Genomic DNA, 24,977 nt, shown 5'->3' on the forward strand with positions numbered 1-24,977 from the left:
GGCCTATACAACCTTTTTACTGCAACCTGTATACGAATAAACTAGCAACCTTGCAAAGCTACCTTGCTAGCTAGTACCGCGTCAAGCATCGTGCAATCCAGACGAACATACAGTAACTATTAAACAAAATCAGTCTTCTTCTAGACACCACATAGAATAACCGCGATTAAAAGACATTTTAACTAAACAGTTTTAAAACCACGAAAAAAAAGAAACGTTTGTTCTCTACTTTCTTAAATGGAATTCTAAATCTTAATTTAAAATGAGTATTTTAAAATGCGAACGCACGCTTTTGCACTGTTTTTTTTGGCGTTTCGTTCCTGCTTTTTGAATTTTTTTGATGTGTGAAATTTTTGTAAGTGTATTTTTTTATTAAAATGGTTTTTTGAAAATTCAGGAAGCAGGATTTATTGTGAAGCTTGTATTAATATTTTTGGCAAACAAATTAATTACTTACGTTTAATTTGATGCTAGATTTTGGTGAACTTATTAAATATTTTCTAAACGGCCGATTAGTATCTATTTAAACTTAAGTTTTTTTTTTAAATTTACTGAATCAAATTCTAGTGTCAAGTTGAAATTCCTTAAATTAAAATAAGATCAAATATTTATTACACTATAATCTTTTAAAAATATGAATATACTTACAATAATAAAAACATAGCTTTTTATATTTAAAACTCACTGCTGCTTTGTGCAATATCAAAGGCGTAAGTCTCCACTTCTGAATAAAAACATTTCTATCAAAATTAACAACGAATTTCTATAATCTATCTATCTTTTGTTTGATCAGAGATTTAATATTGTCATACATGAGTTACATACCCCAACCGTTTTTTGGTGCAGTTGACAGTCCTGTCAATCAAACCAAAAAAAATGATATTTTCTATTGAAAATTGTGACAGCTGTCAACAAAACATTCGGTATAGTATGTAGCTCATGTCAAAATTCATTTTCTAATTGCAAATATATTATACAACAACAGATATATTGTCAAAATTAATCTTTACTTATTTTAAGTATATTAATATAAGTTTGACTGGTTATTCAGAAGTGGTGATTCCGCCATTTTAATATTTTATACTCAAATGTAAATAATAAAACCACGAATTCGTTTCCACTCTGATTGATCAACTATGTTCTATTTAATTATAATTTACTAGCCACCTTCGCGCGTTTACACCCGCGTCCCGTGGAACTACAGCCCATACCGGGATAAAATGTAGCCTATGTTACTGAGAAAGAGTATAGATTTCCAACAGTGAAATCGGTTCATAGTAGATTTGGAGCCTTCACATCACAAAAAAAAATCCTCTTTATTTTATTTTATTGAGTATATCTATACTAATATTATAAAGCTGAAGAGTTTGCTTGTTTGTTTGAACGCGCTAATCTTAGGAACTACTGGTCCGATTTGAAAATTTTTTTCAGTGTTAGATAGCCCATTTATCGAGGAAGGCTATAGGCTACTTTTTATCCCGATGCGGGCAGTTGCTCCCACGGGACGCGGGTGAAACCGCGGGAAAACGGCTAGTATTAATATAATGCTCACGGATATGTTGATCAAACAGAGGTAGAACTTAAAAGTGTTTCACAAAACGATAAATTATAAAAAAAAAACTTCTTTTCTATAAATACCATACACATGAAAGCCTAAACTTAGGTACTTCAAAATAAATTGTCAGCTCATGCTTATCGAGTGAGCTGCAGATTTCATCGTCTAACAAGCCCTAGTGTCAGAGTTTCCTCAAATTCGCCTGACGGCCTCTGACGTGGAATTGTAACAACGACTGCCACTGAGTAGCATTCGAGGACGCCGGCTTTACATTGTCTTCCCAGAAAATTCATGGTTTATTAGTGAATTTTTTTTAAAAGGCCACAGAGATATCATCCCACCTCGAGAGTCGAATCCGACTACGAGGTCTATCTGCTGAACCCAGGCAATCCGATTCCCCTCGGTAAAACTGGTTGTCAAACTTTCTGGCTTCTGACTAGCCGTAACAACTGCTAGAGATGTTGAAATGACAGCCGGGACCAATTTGACGTGCCTTCCGAAACAATAAAAAAAACAATAGATTGTCACCCAGTCAGGTTCTCTCAAAGTAAAAACTAAATAAGGCTGGCATGTGTGTGGTAAACTCTCAGTTACAAATAGGTACCTACAAATTTTCTTTTATTTTCTTACCTGTTTGGTCAATATTTAATTGGATACCTACGCAACGAAAAGACCCTCGATATAATATAAGTAAGGCTAAAACTGCAATTTGAGTTTGTCAAAAGAGCTCTACAGGAATTAATTTTAAGCAGTGCGCAAAAAAAAACTGGTGGTCCAGAATCATTAACAGAACATATCTGCATCATGAGTAAAAAAATTTTTTTCATTATTTTGTCCGCCCTAAAATCAGCAAAATATGGATACCAACTATTCTTACGCGCTTGGAGCAGCGCTCGCGTCAGTAAACCGGTTTCGCGTTGCCGCCGTGCCTACTACGACGACTGTGACCGTACAATCGGTTACAAAATAAACATCTTTCGATATCAATAACTTTTCTTTTTTGTACTAAAACACGACAAAATAAAAATATACGTATCTATAAAACTTACTTTACTATAGTTTGACAAAGTTTGCGCACTGGATAAAATTCATTCCTGTATAAAAGAACATAATACACATATTATGTGTATTTTATATTTTTATTTGCAACTCCAACGAGTAATACTTTCTAATTCTTTAAATATTGATCAAACATACTAAATTTATTTACTAAACAGGCTGTTTATGTATTTATTAAGACAACAATATCTAATATTGTAAATTTTATCAGAAAAATAACAAAAAATAATTGATATCTATCATAGACAAGTTTACTATTTGACGTTTCAAAAACGGCCATTCCTTCGCCTATTTAAAAATATAATTAAAACTAACTAAACTAAAATACTTTTACGGTCTGACTATTTAACCCGCATACTGCAAACTTTTAGTCGGCCGATAGTTTGCTTGTACTCATAAATCAATGTGTAGGTACGCACATTAAAAGGATCACGTATTCAGCCGGCATTATGACTAAAAACTTTCATTGGAATCAAGATTTTCTTTAAAAAGCGCCAACCATTGTATCAACTGTCGGCAGACTGTTTAGTCTGCAGTGTGTATTAAAATTTTCTATAAATATCTTTCCTACACCTTATAACAAATTAACTAAAATAAAATATCACCATCATACACCATTTTTTATATTTAGTAACGTGCTTTCATTTATATTCTGACAGTTAATGAAATTCAAAATGGCTGCCGTAAAGTCGCTATTAGTAATATGACGTGAAAAGAATGGACTGGGGCCCGATTCTGCTAAGTAATAATGTCAAAATTGAATAGAAATCGAATCGCAATAGCAGTTTTAACCATATCGGGCATTCTGCTACTAATATAAGACCAATCGTATTCCAACGATATTCGATTGGTTTGCGATTGGTCTGCCATTTTGGTGATGTTGGTCTATACGGTAGTTTGCTTTATAATCATCTTGCAATTGTAAATTAGGCAGACAATATAATTCATGATTGAATCACAGAAAATGATAAAAACGTTTATTTAAAAGAAAAAACGGAATGCCACATACGCTTCAATCGTAATTGAGTCGCGATTGGATCTCAGGCGAATGTGAATCGTATGTCGCTTAAGTAAAGTTTGGAGAATCGGGCCCCTGGTTATTTTAATAATTGTAGACCTCGGTTCGACTTTCAAATAGCAAGTCATTGACTTATTGTGTTATTAGCTGGCAGACTTATTATTAATAATTATTACAAAAGCAATTCGTACTACAATATGTGTGTCGTTATCGAAATATCAATGAAAGAAATGAACTTTAAGAATAGGCGTGATGACAAGGTTAAAAAATAATTCTTATTAGTCCGTCTTTTAGATTGGTAAATAATATTGGATACGTATTTTTTATTTTAACTATACATTAAATATTTACTTAGATATAACGCAATAATGGTTGAGAGTGGGGATGTCGCGTTTGTTTTAAGATGGTTCAAAATGTACGCTCCGGCCCACTCTTTGTACACCATATGCTAAAAAATGTTTCAATTGACGAATATTTACTGTCATTTTTGTTGGTCACCTATTCTAGTCTATATCATATAAATTGGCGAGACGCCATATTGAAAGTCAATTTATTTCAAGAAAAGTACGCGATCAACGTACGCGATACGTGATCTTAAATTTTTCGAATTCGTTAGATTTTTAGAAGTACTGTACCTATAGGGAGCCGTAGGTGTAAGTTCAGTCGTGTTGTATCTTCGTTTTAATTTGTTAGTGAGAGAAAAGAAAAAATACGTGTCCATTATTTAAAGGTTGTCTAAAAGACAGACTAATAATTTTTTTCATGCACCATGCCTATTGTCTTAGTATGAGTTGCTTTTGATACAATGCGTCAAATTACTTTTTAAAAATGATATGCATGTTCTTTTTTATAGATTTCAAACTCATTCAACATTTTTTGTAAAAAATCACAAACTTTTTTAAAAGTATTTTGACGCATCGTACACCAAATGTCAGATTCAAATTTCGAACAGCCATCCCATAAAGGAAAAACCATCGCTCATCCGATAACCGTGAACGTAACGTTCAAAAACAAGAAATAAAATACGGAAATGTTTGGAATTTTCGAGATGTGCCGGAAGCAAGTCGCTGCACTCATTCTGCCACTCGTGTTGGCATCCCTGACCGGGTACTCCTCAGAAGCACTCAGCACTTTTGGGGTCTCAAATACGAAGCCGCCCTCCGCAGCCCCAACCGCCCCACCCGGTAAATATATTTTTTTTTATATAATGGGACATTTTCACACTGCACTACCACTGAACTTTTACAAAATTAGACAAAAAAAACACCGATTTTTTCACTGTTTTTTTGAAAAAAAATCTTGAAAAAAAATATTTGAGTGACACATTTTTTTTGGATTTGATAAGTCATGTGTGTTTTTCGAGTGTTAGTGACGCATGAGTTTTTTTTTTAATAATTATTACAGGTACTAACAGAGGATTCTGTCCCATTATATGAAAAAAAATGTTTACCCATGCACTGGCGTGATTTTTTAACAGAAAATGCCTACAAAGGAGTAATAACGTTAAACACTGAACATACTGTATATATTGTACATACAAATTGACACTTACCACGTTTTTAACACTAAACAAATTAAAAAATTACAAAAAAAATTTTTTTTCAAGAATTGCTAAAAAAAACGAAAAAAAATGTGGCAAGTGAAATGTGGTAATTTTTTGCCCGTTTTCGTGTTAATATGGATGATTGGACAATGTTTCGGTGCGTTTAGTCCAGTTTTTGGCGTTATTAAAACTGAAAACCCCATCAAAATACCTTCACCAACGCCACCGTCGGGTAAGCCATTTTTTTATGTAATGGGACCTTTTTTATTTGTTTGAAATAAAAAAACTAAATAAAAAAAAAACATGTACAGATTAAATTCCGAAATTAAAACTTTAATACCTTGTACATATTTGCATCTTTTTTTCATTTTTTTTATTTTTTATTAAAAAATAATTTCAGATCTCATTGGTTTAAGAGCTTTGACAATTAATTTTATAGCCATTTTTATTGTTTTGATTTGTCTCATTATATAAATAGAAACTCTTTGGCGAAAAACCAGGAAAACTTAACATTTCATGCCAAACCTCATACATAGACTATTTTGAGCCTAGAATCTAGATACAATTACTATCTAACACATACAATTCCTCTGAATATTTTTACATACATTTTACAGCCGATTTTTCATTCGTCAATTAACTTCTATCTATATTGGGAATAAAATTATGGTTTGACGTATTTTCTACTCAAAAGCTGTCAAAACGTCAAACGTATTCTTCAGATAAAAAGTTATCTGACGATTGAAAATACAGCCTTTAATTGTACATTCAATATTGATATTATTTATACTTATAACGGAAAAACAAAAAAATAATTTGAACAGAATTAAATATAATTGAAGTAACTTCTTTTGAAATACCGATCGTCAATTTTGTTATAATTCAGAGGAATAAAAAACTAACACAAAATACACATCTATAGTGCCTGTTATTATACAAAAAAATCTTTACCTGTGTAGGCTAACACAACAGAATTTTAGCCAAAATCGCTCAAAAAACACTGCTTTAGCATCACAAATAGGAACTGTCAAACTGACAGCCAAATTGGCGGCAAATATCGGCCATTTTGATTCCATAGACAAAGATACTACATAACATACATAACCTTTTTCTTATAGACAGCATATTGTAACAAATCTTTTTTTACCAAGAAAAGAGTTTACAAGGTGCAGAAAGTGTCAAAAAATGTGGTGCAAACGGCATTTGGTTGCCATACTGCCTATAATTTTAATCGGTTGGCTAAATATACAGTGTACAGATGCTTTCGGCATCTCTTCTTTTGGAAAAGCGAATACAGACCCACCAAAGCCAGCTACTACTTCAGCGGCCCCGGGTAAGAATTTCAAACACTATATTTTATACATACTTACAGAAACTCTGCTTTTCATACTGTCATACAAAGTTACATATATACACACACAAACATATAAGCCAATTGTCAAAGCATGTAACTAACGCTATATACTAACCGCGGATTTCAATAATATATCTATCTTTATTTATGCTTAGTAGAGATCATAGATGTAGTATAATAAACAAGATTGCGCACGCTCGAAATATATATTTACGAAAATGAACTCTATTCCAACGCAATAAGGTGCTAAATTTGTTGCATAATACACAGAGGCAAATCCGAGCCGAGAGGGATAGTTAGAACGGAGGCCGTTTGTCTCTTTCTAACACCTTGCCAGCATAAAAAAATGCTGTCATCAACAGTTTTGTCTTCCCAAAAAAACAATTGAATCACATATATTTTTATCTTATTTTAACAATTGTAAGTCAACAAATTAATAAAAATCGCATTTATTTATTATACGAATAAATTAATTATTTAAATTATTATTCTTAAAACATAAACAACATAAAGAAGATGGATCAAAATTGCCCCACGTCCTATAACAATGTGACGTATCTCAAAAAAAAGATAAAAATGTTTAAAAAAATATGGCATACTCTCTAATTCATTTTTTTTACACCTTCATACGAAAAAAATGCTTTAAAAATTGTTCAGGCGCTGTTATGAAAACGTCGTTCATAGAACTATTAATGGACTATTTTATTAAATTGTTTTTTTGTTTGATAGAGTATACCTCACAGGTGGTCCCATAATCATCAGGTCAGGATCTGATGATGGAAACCCTGAGAAATTCAGGGCAACTTTTGAAAGTTGTAGGCATGCGCAGAATAAAAACTTGACTATAAGGTGTATGTCTTATAACAATATGCAACAGTGAAGATTTGGAGCTGACCTGATGATGGAAACGAAAGAAGGTCGAGGGAACTCGACAACCGAATATGTAAACTACCTCGTGTTTGGGCTTGTATTATTTGTATTGAATAGACCTTTACAACAGTGAAGGTTTGGAGCTGATCTGATGATGGAGACCAGAGAAGGGCGAGGGAACTCGACAACTGAATATGTGAACTACCTCGTGTTTGGGCTTATATTATTCGTATTGATGAGAACTTTCCACTTATGCGGATAGTGACAACTGTGCTTGACACTGAAAAGCCAAAAAAAAAAAAACTTTTTACAATAAAATAAAACAGATTCCCAAAAAAAACTATTCTTAGGAGCATCGGCCTAGAAGTCGGTGGGGATATAAACTTAGGTACATCCATTAGACACCGACTTCTGAGGTAGTTTACATATTTTGTTGTCGAGTCCCCCCGACCTTCTCTGGTCTTCATCATCGGATCAGCTCCAAACCTTCACTGTTGCAAAGGTCTATTCAATACAAATAATACAAACCCAAACACGAGGTAGTTTACATATTCACTTGTCGAGTTCCCTCGACCTTCTTTCGTCTCCATCATCAGGTTAGCTCCGAATCTTCACTGTTGCATAGTGTTATAAGACATACATCTTATAGTCAAGTTTTTATCCTGCGCATGCCTACAACTTTCAAAAGTTTCCCTGAATTTCTCCGGGTTTCCATCATCAGATCCTGACCTGATGATTATGGGACCACCTGTGAGGTATACCCTATCAAACAAAATAATAATTTAATAAAATAGTCCATTCATAGTTCTATGAACGATGTTTTCATAACAGCGCCTGAACAATTTTTAAAGCATTTTTTTCGTATGAAGGTGTAAAAAAAATGAATTAGAGAGTATGCCATATTTTTTTAAACACTTTTATCTTTTTTTTGAGATACGTCACTTTGTTATAGGACGTGGGGCAATTTTGTATGGATTGTGATCCGTCTTCTTTTTATTTTGTTTTTTTTTTTCTGGCGGTAACCCTGAACATTCTTGGCGCGTAATCAGCATTTAAAATTTTGTTTATATTTTTTGTATTAAATCAATTTAAACTATTTAAATGGTTAAAAAGTGTTGCGTTTATACTTGTAAAAGTGAACCCTATGGTGGTTGCAATATATCGTTCCATAGGTTAGCTAATAATAACATTTTCGTAAACCAAACAACTAGGGTGCCCATGAATTCTTGTAATGAGTGAAAATATGGGTGATGGATTTTAAAACTGTTGTACTATTGTTATAGCTTCCCAAAAAATGAAGAAAGGCGACATAAATGGCTCAGCAGTCTATATATGAAGTAGAAATAAAAAAAAACAGTTTTCACTTCGAATTTTCCTGCTTTTATACTGCTAATTCCCGCTAATTATTAAAAGCCTTTATAAGTATCTTAAGGTCACAAACTGCGTAAGTTAAAACTTCAATACTAATCTGCGTTTAATAATCTTAGCAAATTCGGATTTGTCTCACATAGCTTAATCTCATAGTCACCCTATTAGAAAGGGACAGACAGCCTCCGTACTAACTGTTTCACTCGGCTCGTTTTTTGGGTTTATATGCGCAGTCCTGTTTACTAATATTATGTCTATGGTAGAGATTCAATTTTGACATTAGCCTCTAGCACCTAATGTCAAATTCATATCTCTAGTAAGCAAATTGACAGATGAATTAATTATTGAAAGCCACCATAAAACGCTTGAGATCTGTGTTTAGGCATTATTTTACAACTTAAACCTTAAAAAACATTGATGTTTTCATTTAAATCGAGAGACAAAACAAACGTGTGGCTGTCTTATTTCTTTTTGACAGTAAAACTGTTGTATATACTTACTGGATTAAAACAGTATAGTCAGTAAACAGAATACGTTAAAAGTATAGCATGTTCTAGATAGCCTCACAACTGTTTTGACTCTCACTATGTGCTGGATAAGGAATGCTTAGTCCATTGTTTATTATCTAACTTTAAGGGAGAAGGTTAGCATTTTAGGCACTCTTTTACAGATTTACAACACTACAAGAATACCAGGTAGGCTACTTTTTTCATCAAACTTATTTGTAAGATGCTTAGTGAGAAATTCATGCTCTAAGAAAAAATTATATGATTCACCATCTATAAATACAGATCAAAGATATACATATACCTATCTGCAACGTTATACTACAGCTCGCCATTTAACTTTGCATTCCTGAAGTTAGCTATTTGATGTTACACGAAGGCGGCAGTGTTTTGTTAGTCTATTATGAAGCAATAGTAGCCAACTTCGGACAAGCAAAGCGGACGAACAAACGCGCACTAACTTCAAAAATGAAAAGTTTATTGGCGCGAGCCTACCTACTTCATAGAATAAACAAGACTAAAACCTCTTCATGTACAAACAGTAGTTAAATGTTAGGTACTGATAAAACAAACTATTCAACAAGATTTCAAACCATCACAGTACAAACAAAACATGGATTGCCATACTTGAACTACCGACACCACACCACATCTTACTCCCCAAATAAATATTTAACGTTATTGGAACTAAATCGGCCATCCGAATCTATCGAGTGAGCTGCAGGTTTAATCACCTAACAAGCCCTAGTGTCTGAGGTTTCTCAAACCCGCCTGACGGCATCTGACGTGGGATTCCACCAAAATTGTTCACGAACAAATAATATGTACGAGTCGCGCGAGTCCACAGCTAGCATGTGTTCGCGCGGAGGTTGCAGTGTCGCGGACATGTTAGTAATGTTCGCGCGCAATGTGTTATGAGGGCCCGATTCTCCTAATTTTACTTAAAGCAACATTCGATTGACGTTCGACTCGATTCGACTGAGATCCGATTCCGACTCGATTACGATTGAAGCGTATGTGGCATTCCGCTATTTTTTTCTTTGAACTAAACGTTTTTATCCTTTTCTGTCATTCAATAATGAATTATTTTGTCTGCAAATGATTTACGATTGCAAAATGATTGTACAGCAAACTACCGTATAGACCAAAATTACCAAAATAGCAGACCAATCGCACACCAATCAAATGTCAATCGAATACGATTGATCTTTTATTAGTAGCAGAATGCCCGATATGGTTAAAACTGCTATTGCGATCATATTGCGATTCGATTTCTATTCGATTTTGACATTATTAACTTAGGAGAATCGGGCCCCTGATTGCTAGAGCGAGTACACCACGAGATACAGACGTGTGCATCACAGTGCCTCATCAAGGGGGAATCTCTCTTACACTTCCTATTGGTTCATCTCATACGATTGGTCATTAATTTAAAATGTAGTTTGAGTGCAATATTAAGTTGAGATATTCAATTTCTCAATTGTATTGTAGACTAGAATAATTAGCCAAATAAAATGTAGATTTGACAGTAATTAGTTTTCACAATTAGTCAACAAAACCAACCAATATAATTCCAAATTCAAACTCAACAACGAAACGTCAATTCTCCCGCCAAATTAACCATAGACAAAACAGAAGCGTGCAAAAAAGTTTTCAGACAAAAAGGATGTATATTTTCTCCCGCGTTGAGATGTGGTGTCGGCGTGAACCTATGGCTTCCATGTTATTGGTGGTTATATTAACCTGGATGATGGGATCATCTGATGGTCTCACTACCTTTGGAAAAAGTAATACAGCTGGGCCCACTGTAGCACCGACTTCCGTGCCTGGTAAGTTCGTTGAGACCAAAAAGTATGTAGGTATTATAGTCTTTGGTTGAGACGCTATGTAGAAAATGGGTTACTTTAGAATATTATATACGCTTTTATTAATAGGGACACCATTTGTAGGTAATATAATAGTGAATAAGACTTATGGCTTTTTTAATAATTATTTATTTATAAGAGTTATTCTCTCATGCACGATTTACACATAGATACTACTCAATGCAAAATAACTGGCACATTAACACTTTTCCTCTAACCATAGAGAATTACATAAAAATTTCAAAGTTCCTATAAATGTATTTCCACTAAAAATCTTATAATTAAACAGAAAAATTCTTACAGTAAGTTACACCATTTAACTATAACGATAACCGAACCATTTTCAGTTGTCAAATCGCCGATGTGACCAATGGGCGGCAAGTATACGGTTGCTTATGGTTTGGTTAGGGTCAATTCCCACTGAAAGAGCAGCGGCTGGCAGCGGCCGGCAGCGGCCGTAATTGCAAGGGATTGAGCGCGAGCGCGGCGGGCCGCGCGGCGCCGCGCGGCGCCGCACCGCGCCGCGCTCCTACATTTTCCGTGCTCTTACGGCCGCTGCCGGCCGCTGCTCTTTCAGTGGGAATTGACCCTTATCGTTATAGTTAAATGGTGCAACTGGCACTTAAAATACTCTTTGGTTAGTCAGCCATTATAAAACATAAATGCATGGTTTTCAGTCATTCGTTTTTCAAATTAATAACATAATTTTAATTGTGTTTTTACAGTTAATGTAAGTATTTTATTATTGTTAGTAATTATTAAGTAATTGTTCTTTTAGAGTTATATTTAGCAATAGAATGTATAATAAAGACGGTTCTCGGTCTCGGTGGCGGTTCTCATGTAAGGAGATCAGCCAGCTGCGCAGGACATATTATAGTGCACGAGCAGGACATATTTGCTTGTACACAGGTGCACTCACTATTCCTTCACTCTCATAGCGCGATGGGACGGCAATCCGACACCACCGAGGAGAGATCACAAGCAGGACTGTCATTAAAGCAATTGAATTCAAATAGGCATAAGAAATATGAATGAGCCTGAAAATGCAACTGACATACAGACCTATTTATAAATATTATAAACAAGGTATTTTTCGTGGTTTTGCCTGCATTCCATACTTCCCCGAAAATCTATGACGTCATTCTTTGCATTTTCATATAAATTGCATAGAAAAACACCTTTGATAGCTCTTTAAAAGTATTGAATTTGACTAGTTGTAAACTAATCTACATATGTAGAGTAGTTGCTATGGGAAGCGGGTGAAACCGCAGAAAATATCTATGCGTGTATATTCACAATACGATTTGAATATCATATATCATATTTGACGTTTGACGTAATGTTATTGTTTCAAGGGCGCCATTATTATACGGCAAAGATCATTTGTCAAAATGTCAGTTTCTGTGTATTTATATACGAATCAGAAACAATATTAATGAATGAATATAACTATGTCTTTTACGGTTTCAAATCTTTGTACGGTTCTCGGGTAGGTACATAGTATACCTACTAGCACGGTTTCTCTCGCGTCCCGTGGGAACTACTGCCCGTACCGGGATAAAATATAGCCTATGTTACTCGGGAAGAATGTAGCTTTCCAACAGTGAAAGAATTTATCAAATTGGTTCTGTAAATCCGGAGCCTACAAACCTTTACAAACAAACAACATATTTTTTTCTCTTTATAGTATTAGTATCTAAATAGCTATAGATTAGTATAGAAGGTATAATAATAGGTATAGTTTATTGGAAACTGTCCGAATTTTATGTAAATCAATTTGTCAATATCAGTCACCATTCAATATTCATAATTATTATACACGGTTTGTTTGGGGCTTATAAATCAGTATGGAAATGAATGGTAAAGTGATGATGATGTCCTCCTAGCCGATTATCGGCTACGGCGGCTGTTCTCATGTAAGGAGATTAGCCAACTACGCAGGACATATTATAGTGCACGAGCATTTGCGCAGACACAGGTGCACTCACTATTCCTTAACTCTCTTAGCCCGATGGGACGGTAACCCGACACGACCGAAGACCGAGAGATCAGGCGCAGGACCGACATTTACGTGCTCTCCGATGCACGGGTGTATCAATCACCAGTTTCCAGGCTCCAGGCTGCTTTGTGAAAGTCTTCTAAAACCCACAAAGCGATTTCGGCCCGACTCGGGAATCGAACCCGAGACCTCGTAAAGTACGCATATAACAATAATCAGGTATTTGGTAGATATCTAACCGACTGAAAGCTTTGATTGAATTTACGATTTTCTTTAAAAAAATCACGTGCGAGAGTCGTGATTTCAGACTTTATAGTCCAGGTTTCCTCGAGATATTTTCCTTCACCTTTAAACAGTTATTGGTATCCAAAATATACTTAGAGAAGTCTGTAATTTCTCATATCAACTTACCTCATCTGTCAAATTTCTCCAATAGATTTTCAACCTTATCACAATAGTAGAAGGTAATGTTCGATTGGTAAAATTTGACAGATTCGGTTAGGTTGACTTGCTGGCGTTTGTACATTGTACTTAGAAAAGTTAAATAGGTATTGGCCTTCAAATATATATTTTTTTCATATCCCTTTGTTTGACACATAAAACCCAAAGCTTATATAACTTTACTAATACTTAAATCTAAGTTATTCGACATGCAAACTTTTTTTATAGCTTTGTACCATAGTGTACCACTCATTGGTAATCCATAGACAATATAAAAGATATGAGACCTCTAAGTTTATAGCTGTTTGTATTTGGAACGGGATGTATAAACGCACTATGGTATTTAGACTTTGCAGCTTTACATGAAAGCTAGAATTTTATATCGGGTGTGTCGTTCACAATCACATTAAATCCTATCACATATACTTTATGATATTCTATGGCGAATTGTAAAAGAAATTAACTAATCCATCCAGTGGTTTGGCCACAGGAGTCATTTTTCGTTTTTATAATTTACAACATCATGTGTTAAGCAGAGATAAAGTTAGGAGTATCGAATGTTTTGATCAGTTGACAGCTGTCAGTTTTCAAGGGAGAAGTTAAGTTGGTTGTAATGAGTGACGTTTATATGGTGTTCTAATTTTCGCACATTTTTATTCTATTTACTTTGTTTGAAAAATTCAATTTTTTATTTTTACGTACTTTTCTTTTTTGTTTGTGTTAATCGACATATATTAAGTAGTATATTAACGCATTTCATTTAATGTGATTGTGAACGACACACCCGATATATCCTATGTACATAAGCGGATATTGAAATCTAGAAGTGTTATATACTTTCAAAATAGGACCCAGGCCTTTAAATCCTTATCGTTTCATCCATCTTATAGCTGAAAATTCATATTAATTGCATAAACACTGCAGACTAAACAGTGGAAAAAAGTATTTTGTAAGAAAAAAAAAATTAAAAGTTCTCTAATTAAATTCAGGTACATCCTGAAGTATATTAGGAAAGCACTTAAACGAGTATGTAGGGGGAGTAAATAGGAAAATTACATATAAGAAGTCATAAGGAAATACATAAGCGAGTACATAAGAAAGAACACAAAAGAAAATGTTGCGTCACGTCGAAATAAGCGTTTGACTACGACAGTGAATGCCTATGTCGTAGCAACGTAGCATTTGAAGCTACGTCGTAGCGATGACCACGAAAAAGTCTACGAGCTTTCAATGAGGCACAGACTTTCATTTTTGTCGAAAGTATATTTTACTAAGTGTTTCCCGCGGTGTCACCCGCGTCCCGTGGGAACTACTGCCCGTACCGGGATAAAATATAGCCTATGTTACTCGGGAAGAGTGTAGCGCCCCAACAGTGAAAGAATATTTCTAATAGGTTCTGTAGCTTCGGAGCGTTTAGGGTACAAAAAAAAACAAAACAAAAATCCTCTTTATTGTATTAGTATGCATGTATAAATTAAACTAAATCCCATCTTTGTACTTTCTGGAGCCCTTTGTGTAGCAGAGCCGCTGTAACTTTTAAACCAACATTGATTTACTAGCTTCCGCCCACGGTTTCGCCCGCGTAGAGTTCGGTTATATCGCGTTTCCAAGAGAACTCTTCAAAAGTCCGGGACAAAAACTATCCTATGTTCTTTCTCAAGGTCAACTCTATCTCTGTACCAAATTTTATTAAAATCAGTTCAGTGGTTTAGACGTGAAAGCGTAACAGACAGACAGAGTTACTTTCGCATTTATAATATTAGTAGGGATATAGCTTTTATATATTTTTAACCATACATGTAATTTTAAACAAACTGCAAGATTATACAGCAAATTACTGTTTTATAACATTTTTTAAAAACCCCTAACTTGACAGTTAGATCTTGATAACGCGAAGTTATTTTCTTTGAGTGCAATTATGCAGATAGAATTAGTGTTAGCTGTTAATGTTTCGAGTTTCATATGTACTTGAACTTGACAAGTAACAAGTAATGCCTTGTTTAAAAATAAAAAAGTCTTTATAGCGGACTGGCTATTTGTTGCGGTTTCACCCGCGTCCCGAAGGAACTTGAAATTATATTTATAATTTGTAATATGTAAGTAGTATTAGTGCCATTTACAAACTGTTTTTAAACGCTATTTTAAAAAGAGTACCTAACCATGGAGTTTCTTGCCCGTTCTTCTCCACAGGAAGCTACTTTTGGAATGGGCCACTAGATTCAACTTAGTTATATTTTTGACATTCATAAGTGCTTGTAAAGGCTTAAGTGAAATAAATGATTTGACTTTGTTTTGTTCATTAAGAAAAAAAAAATATAATGCGATAGTTTCGGCATGGAAACGCGACAAACATTACTTACTTTCGCATTTATAATATTAAGTAAGAGTATTGTTTTTTTATTGCTTTTCTTTTATTCATGCGTTGTTTCTCGGCATCCTTTACTCCAAATTTCTTTTCAATCAACAACTCACTCACGTCACTTTTCCTTCAAAATCTTCTTTAATGTTATTTTTGGTTTTACGTACATTATTTAGTTATAATAGTCACTTTTTTAATGTATTTATCGCCTGAAAACCTCAAGACATTCTAATTTCGTTCTCTAAAACGTAAAAATACTTTTCACCTAACCCCATATTTACAACATCACCTTTTCACAACCAAGTTGACCTAAAAACGAAAATACTTACAACACGCAACATTTACGAAAACAGATCAATTTTCCCCCAAACGTCCTTCGAGTTAAAATATTCAGCAACCTAGTTCCGCTATTCAATAATAGATGGCGCTGATACCAGTTGGAAGCGGTTTAGATTTGTACGTAACAATCACCGGTATATCTTGACCCCTTGATAATACGTTCTTATAAAGTAATGCGAGGTCAGTTTAAAATGGATATGTGGTTCCAAGTGGCTACTGTATCTTGCTGATTTGAAATTTTAATCTGGACTTTGAATTTTTGCTGTGGTGTTGTGAATTCGACTCTAAAGTGTTACAGTTAAAGTACATTTTTGCGAGTAAGAATGTAAATGGAATTTCTTAATCTAGTTGTAAGCCTCTTTATAATGTAATTTGCATTTCTTTAACACTAGCTTTCACACGCGGTTTTGCTTCCATGCCTTAACACTGAAACATTTTTTTCAGATCTACTATAAACGCAAAAGTTTATATGTTTGGATTTCATCCTTCTACACGCAAAAACTACTGGATGAATTTTCGTGAAACTCGGTAGTAAGCTGGGGGCATGGTAGTGCCCCAGCCAAGTCTCGAGCAAAGCGTAGCTTATACATATTCCAGAATAACGTACCTATAGGCTAAAATGACATTTGTTTTATCCTAAACACTCTGAAATACTGGACCTAATCAAAAATCTTTTCACTGTTGGGAAGCTGCACTCTCCCCGAGTAACATAGGCTATATTTTATCCCTATACGATCATTAGTTCTCCCAGAACGCGAGAAAACCGCGAGAAACAGCCAGTCAAGGCTTAAAATATTCACAAAAATATCTAGACGCCTAAAATACTTACTAGTGGTATAGTAAATAACTAACACTAAGTACAAGTTAAGGCCTACATTAACTTGTACCTAGAAAAAATGCCCAGCTATTCTTAAAACGCCATTTGTGTAGGAATACCATGATTTTTGGTTTTTCGACGGACATTAGCGGTGAAAAATTTTTTTTTTTTTATTATCTATAGATTCATAAAACATTGTAATTATAAACGTATTTATAGCTAGCAGTTTTGCGGCGGTTTCACCCGCATCCCGTTGGAACTGCTGCTAATTTTATTTATTTATTCATTTAACAGTTTATGTACACATAAAAACACAAACAAGAATAAATAATAGAAAAAAAGTACAAGGGCACAGCTTATCTTTAAAGAAATTTCTTCCAGCAGGCCTAATTTTCCTAATTTATTTGTTAGTTTTGTGTACACCTATGCGTTATATTCTCGTAAATAAATATATTTTCTTTCATTCTTAAACTATGTATTTTTCTTTCATTCTTAAACTAGTAACTATTTTTGGGAGTCAGGTAAAAAAAAATTGTGAGAGAGATTCAACAATTAAGTTTGTCTTTTTTCGAAAAGAACGAAAATTATCCGTCGACATTTAAACCCGTAACAATTTCCCATTGCGCTCATAAGTAAACCTTTATGGCCTTACTACAAAAACTTTAACCCCTGTTTTACACTTGTCTAATAAAATTTTGGCTGCAAAATGAACCGTATGTCAACGTCATAATTTGACATTTTTTTAGACAAGGCATAAACTGACGTTTAAAAGTTTTTGTGGTAAGACGGTTAATGCCCACATAAAACCATTTATTCTACTACTAAGTAACACCACTATATTTTTCCAAGGCCTACCCAACCTCGTGGAAGCTAAAAAAGCTAAAAAACGGGACAGTAACTTTCATGGAGTCTGTACTAACCTTTGCTTTTACCTTTAGCAGTCGTGTCATATATTATGTTAGTACCAATCATTTGCATATCTAAGCACGCTATGTTGGCGTATTGGTGTACCTTGGCGACAAATGTTGGTCGAGTGGTAGGCATAAATATGCCTGACTTATCTTGGGATAATATATGTATCGGAAGCAGTGATTTAGAATGGTATGTTATATATTGTTGTGTTTCGAAGGTTGCTAAACCCGTTGTGTGTCGGAGCGTAGATATACGTGACATAATTGATTACCGCATAGAAGCAGTTTATATACATATATGTATATGGTTCTGTACTATTATAATGAAGAGGTGGACATATTTTTTTTGTACCCTAAAGGCTCTGAAATTAAGGAACCGATTTCAAAAATTCTTTCACTGTTGGAAAGCTACACTGTTCCCGAGTAGGGCTGCCATCCGTCCGGGTTTCCCCGGATTTGTCCTCGTTTGGAGGCCGTCCGGGGGCCGTCCGGGCGGGGTTTCAAGAAGTGTCCGGGGAAAACCCGGACACTTTTCATGTAAGGAAGCACCTCATTGGATTTAAGTATGTGTTAATAGTAAATGGATTACAAATTAGGTATTATTTTGTTTAAAAAAATCGTACTCCTTCGGGGAAAAAATGCGATTTACGCCAAATGTCCGGGTTTTTTTAATGTTTGTCCGGGTTTGGTGAAATTCGAGATGGCAGCCCTATTCCCGAGTAACATAGGCTATATTTTATTCGGGTACGGGCATTAGTTGACACGGAACGCGAGCGAAACCACAAGCAAATAGCTAGTATTCGTCTAAACTTAGCAATATTTAAATGTTGCAGACTTTCGTTTCTTTGTTTGCTTGAACGAGCTAATCTCAGGAAATCTTAGTCCGGTCTGAAAAATTATGTCTGTGTTAGATAGTCCATTTATCGAAGAAGGTTTACTTTTTATCCTAATGCGAAGTAGTTCTCGCGAGACGCGGATTGGACTGCTTTGTCAAGCAAAACAATCTTTGTTTTACTCTCCTGTATTGTTAATACTGAAGAAACTGTATGTCCGTTACGTTACGCTTTCAGGCTGAAACGACTGACTTCTATATAACATTTTAAGGTCAGGGGGTCTATAAAAACTTATAGGTTACGGCACGGATGCGTGCAAACACGCATGACAGTTAAAAGGCCTTAACATAGTGGCCTCCTTTTCATTTTTTTGGGATTTTTTACCATATATAGTTATTTTTTTACAGAATTTTGTACCTAATAAATGACTTTTGACTTTAAAAAGCTTAGATATTCTGCAGAAGGAAGCAAATTTAATGGTGTCAGACGCGAAAATTGAAATCTGACTCTACTATAAGACTATGCTAAACTAGCTATGTATGGTACTTCTAGCTAGATAGAATAAGTAAAAATAAACAATCACAAGTAGGTATATTAGTACACAACCATCATGCACAATGATTTTAATTCAGTAGCCTATGCTTAAGTAGACCAGTAACTGTAGTCTGGCGAGCGTTTAGTTTGTCCGAAGTATCTTGGTGAGTCTAAACCAATTAGTCTACATGCAGTACATGGATTTGTGTCTAGCTTAGCCAAATAAGTAAGCATAAAATGTTTGATTCAGCAAGAGTTATTTCTATGCTATAGATATATAGTTAAGGAGTTTCGGTGTGGGTAGTTAGTAATGTAGTTAGAAAAAAATCTTTGACAGCTTTACTTAGTACTTAACCCCAGATTGTTAAATCACATTTCCCCCAGGCCTCAATATCTAAACAATGTGAACGCAACTATCCCGCTAGCGAATTTTAATCTGTGTGCGAAGGCACTTAACTCCTTCAAAATAGGGTTTTACACTCCAAAGACGCGCTCTTCTTACTGCCGTTAACTTAAACGTCAACCCTAAGATACTTTGCCCTCCTCTCTTCCACCTACAACCCCACAATTTAACCACAATTTTACCAATAACTCTTTAACATTACAGCCCGACCATGTTCGCGTCAAGCGGAGTGTGCTGGCATCAGCAGCAGTTCTTGTGTGCGCACCCACTATGATCCTGTGACCCGCTGTCTCTGTGGGGACAATCAGCCACCTGTGAATGGACAGTGTGATTCGCAGACTAAAGGTATGAACACCATCTGTCTGTTCTTGGATAGGTAATCATCAAATGAACCCTCCCGCTGTGGGTGCAGTGTGAGGGAGTGTCAGACAACCAGCCACCTGTGAATGGACAGTGTGATTCGCAGACATTCGCAGACTAAAGGTATAAACATCATCATCCTCCGAGCCTTTTTCCCAACTATGTTGGGGTCGGCTTCCAGTCTAACCGCGTGCAGCTGAGTACCAGTGTGCCACAAGGATCGACAGACTATCTGACCTCCCAATGTCTCTTGGTTAGACTGGTGTCAGATTTACTGGTTTCTGACTAAGCGTAACGACTGCCAAGGATGTTCAATGACAGCCGGGACCCACACCCTCCCGTTGTGGGTGCAGCGTGAGGGAGTGTCAGACAACCTGTGAATGGCCAGTGTGACTCGCAGACTAAAGTTAAACGACTCATCTTCAGCCTAGCCTTTTATAAGATACCCAAAAATCATTTATTCAAACTTGGCTGCCGAATAGAGCTCGTGGCTAAGTCAAAGATGGCTACATAAGGTGAAGCAACAAGCTGATGGGTCCCGACCGTAATTTGTCAGTCGTTTCATGTAGTCAGAAGCCAGAAAGTCAAGGGGTATTGGGTTGTAAGGGGTGTTAGAAAAAGGCTAGGCAGATGATGACCCTCAATATTATCGCGATTGAACCTGAAAAATATAAAATTATTTAATCAAATATTACACGATGAGATATTTCATTATGAAATACTTAAATACAATTATTTAGTGACCACAGTTACCTCACCTTTTACCCTTTTAAATCGTTATCATATTAAAACTAAAACAATATACTTTATACATTTGAAAAACCCACATTTCACAACGGGTTTCGTGTCAAAATTTCATAATTGTAGCAGCTAAAACCAAATTATTAGTTAAATTACAACTTTTACTTAGCACTTAGTAAAAAGATTGAAATCTTTTTATTTCTGTTAAACACGTGAGGGCAGGTATGCCACTAATTTGACTATGAACTGGTTTTAGGGTTCCGTAGCTGAATGGTAAAATGGAGCTTTATTACAAAGAGTACTCGAATACTGCAGATTTTTTTGTCGGCTTTCTGTCACCAGGCTGTATCTCACAGTTAGACAGTTAACACAAATGATATATTTCTGTTGCCGCTACAACAACAAATACTGTAAACTATATATTATATTGTAAAACAAATAATTTAGAGGGCTTCCATACTGCTACATACATAAAAGTGTTTTTTTTTTCTTTTTGATGTGGTTAAAGTTGCAGAATTTTCGCCCTTAAAATATGAATTTTGCATCTATTTCGCATTAATTCAAGAACTTTTAACAATATCTAGAAAAAACACTTATAATTGTACGGAACCCTTCGTGCTTGATTCTAATTCACGCTTGACCATTTTATAATTCGGTCCCGATAAGCTTCAAGGCTGCTTTTAATATTATAAGGTTCACGTTAATTTCTGTATGGTGACCATAATCTTGGTTTCAATTGGGCAAAATCCTGTAAAAATTGAGGTAAATTATGTATAGTTTATTACTCTTTTTTTAAGGTTAAGCTTTTTTAACATGAAGGTTGGATTACGGTATATTTGATGGATTTAGGTAGGTCAATTTATGTCAGATTTGAGTTAAAAATTACGAGTATTAATCACGTTTTTTTAACCCCAGATGCAAAAAGGATGTGCTGTATTATATGCTTGTGCTCAGATAGACACAAGCATACTTTTTTAGCAATTTACAACACTAGTCATCAGAGTTTCTGGCTTCTTACTATTAGTAAAGACTCACAAACAATGTGTTTGTTACTTGAAATAACAGCCAAGACCCAAAAACATGAGTTCTTAATTTTGACTTATTATGGCAAGTTAATCCCTGGTGAACTTCATGTGTGATCCGTTAGCCACGAAACCTTGCTTCCGTACCCGGTACAAAATATAGCTAGTGTATTTTGACAACAGTGAATGAATTTTTCAAAGGCTGCTAATATGTATTATGTATTTCCTCTTTACTATATTAGTATGAATAACATTATGTATATACTTTCCACAGCTCTCTACCACGTCTGCGCGAACAGTGACGAGTGTAATGACGGGTTGATCTGCGGCACCCCGAACATTACCGGCACGGCACCCTTGCACCTCAGGGTTCACGCACCCACGGACAAGATCTGCCTCTGTGACGCTGACACTGGGTTCACTGAGAAGGAACATACTTGTAACGGTTAGTTTTTATTAATACTAGCTTCTGTTAACGGTTTTGCCGGTGCTAATTCGAAATTATTCCTCCCAAAAAGTATCTTCGAAAAGCGAATATTTTACTCTATAAGTGGGCTATATAACACTGGAAGAATTTTCAAATCAGACGCAGATTAGCGTAATACCAACCAAACTTTTGGGATAATCAAGTTAGCTCTATGGTTTTATAATCCAGTTCAAACTTTATGGTCTATATCTACAAATATTTTTTTTTTCAGATGCCGAAATTCTCAAGACGTCTCTGCTAGCCATCTTCCTCGTTTCTTGCATAAGAAAGATCTTAACCAATTAATTTATCTACCATCACCAATTACTTTCCTATAATTTTATAATCATCACATTTTTTTTAAAGAATTGGAAAATCCGGACTTTGAAAATGGTATTTAAAACGTGTATTAGTTCTCATCAAAATTCTTGTCATCGCGGAATAATCGCTGCGCAGAAAGCATTTTTATTATATTTCTACGGGTGAGGGATGAGGGGTTCCCTACCTGGGAAGGGTTTTTTTTAACAACTTCAAAAATCATCAAATGACCGTTCCCTATGTGGGTTAGCAGCGGTGAGGGAGTGTCAGACTCTTACTAACTAAACACCGTCATGTTCCGTCGTAGGCCTTTTATGTACCAGGGCCGCGGTAACTCGCGCGAACGTTCCCGCAGCCCCGGCAAGCCGCAGCCCCAGAGACACATTAGTTGCAAAACACCAAAAAGTTTGGAGCGAACTTAATCCACAATAAGATTTTTCTAGTCCAGGATTTTCCAAAAGTTTTCTGTAGTTTGTAATTTCACGTGTTTATAGAAGTAATTTAAGTAAAGAGACATAATGTAAAATTAAATTTTACAATAAAAATAGCAGATTAAGCTAAAATTGTATAAATTTGCGATTTTCTTATTTTTTTATTCACTCGAAACTTTAGTACAAATACACGACGTGTTTTAGCTTTTAAATGAAAAGAAAAAATAATTGCTTAGAATTAATAAATAAAAAATTAAATAAAGAAAATGAATTATTAAATACGTCCATTAAAATTAAGGTTATAAATGTAAATAGGATTAATATTGACATTTAAATTAAGAATCACTATTTTTTTTTAACAGAAATCACAAAAGACACGCAAGAACAGAGTATGTATTAAAAGATTTCAATGAAAAAATGCCGCCAATAAGAAAAAAAAAACTTAAACATCTATACCACAGAGCATTAATTTCAAAAATGACAAATAAATAAAAAAAATTGTTCATTCTGTTAAAAACACTACGAAACAACATATTTCATTTAATTAATATTAGAAAGAGCAAAAGCCTTTTTAAAAATAAATTTAGCTCAATGTTCGTAACTAATTATAAAAAGCTAAATAATTTTTATTTGCACTTCATTTGACAAAAAATGCTCAAATTATTTTATTTATATTTTTTTTGCACAAAATAAAATGGTGAATAAAAGAATATCCTAAATAACTATCCTCTTCTATGGTAACCCTACCTCAAGAGTTTATTTTTATTAATACTAAAAATATAAATATATTGTTTGTTTAATTTTAAGATATAAAAAATAAAAGAGTTTATAAAATAGTTACAAGATTTCATATTTTAATTATATTAAAAAAAAACATTAATAATTCATGCTATTTTAAGATTTTAATGTATTGAAAAAATCTCAAATTGAAACTATGTATTTACCTAAGTAAAATTGAAAATGTAGAACAATTTTTAGAACATAATTATGAAGTAAAATGTTTGAGATCAAATAAAATAAAGAATTTAAAAAGTTAATTGGTCATTTTATTTTTCTATTGTAAGTTAGAGTAAATAATGATTATACAAAATGTCAAATGATCCCTCCCGCTGTGGGTGCAGCGTGAGGGAATGTCAGACTCTTACTGACTAATCCCCACCATGTTCCTTCTTCAGCACTTTATGTACCAGTGCCGCGGTAACACGCGCGAACAATCCCGCAGCCCCGACAGGCTTAGGCCCTAGCCCGATACAATACCTTACTTTTTAAATGACACAAGATTAACACTCGGAAAGTTATTTTCCAATACCGTAACTATTTTTTTTATATCAGCGCCATCTCGTGTTGAGTAGCAGAATATACAGAATGTAGTTTAATTACAGATACCGGCACGGATATTGGGCTCTCGGCGGAAGAGTGGGGATCGCTTTGCGCACCCGTACGCATAAGGCAATAAGGCAGTAAATCGCTTCTGCGCAGGTGAAGGTCATGGCCCGATATCCGTGCCGATAACTGTACTCTCCTTTACTTTGTAAATGAGACTGATAACAACAATAAAACGGGGTACGGCGCATATTGTGAGGAGTTTTCTGTCTCTGGGACCCGAGCCACCGGTACCTTGGACCCTGTGCGCGATATCGGTGGTCACCTATTTTATATATTTTTAAAGGTTTTTTATTTAATATTTAAACATGTAAATATGCCTAAAAGTAAATAAACGACGATAAAGCAGGGAAGTTAAATTCTCTAACTTTTATTGATCACCACGCCATCTCGTATTGAGTAGCAGAGCTTAGTTAAAATATACTGCATAAGCTTTTCTATTACAACTTATAGATGTCGCTACAAAAACACTACAAAAACAA

The 24,977-nt window shown here is 34.9% G+C and overlaps 1 protein-coding gene across 1 annotated transcript; it reads left to right on the top strand.

The window, feature by feature from the left end:
• The first annotated feature begins 82 nt into the window (after nt 1–82).
• Nucleotides 83–24,149, top strand: LOC124644697. Its single transcript, XM_047184206.1, has 5 exons — nt 83–216; nt 6,294–6,508; nt 19,979–20,119; nt 22,172–22,342; nt 22,596–24,149. The coding sequence occupies exons 2-5, from the start codon at nt 6,361–6,363 to the stop codon at nt 22,667–22,669; spliced, it is 534 nt and encodes a 177-aa protein (XP_047040162.1). The 5' UTR covers nt 83–216; nt 6,294–6,360; the 3' UTR covers nt 22,670–24,149.
• Nucleotides 24,150–24,977: the final 828 nt, after the last annotated feature.

Source organism: Helicoverpa zea, chromosome 30 (assembly GCF_022581195.2).
Source record: "Helicoverpa zea isolate HzStark_Cry1AcR chromosome 30, ilHelZeax1.1, whole genome shotgun sequence".
Taxonomy (NCBI): domain Eukaryota; kingdom Metazoa; phylum Arthropoda; class Insecta; order Lepidoptera; family Noctuidae; genus Helicoverpa; species Helicoverpa zea.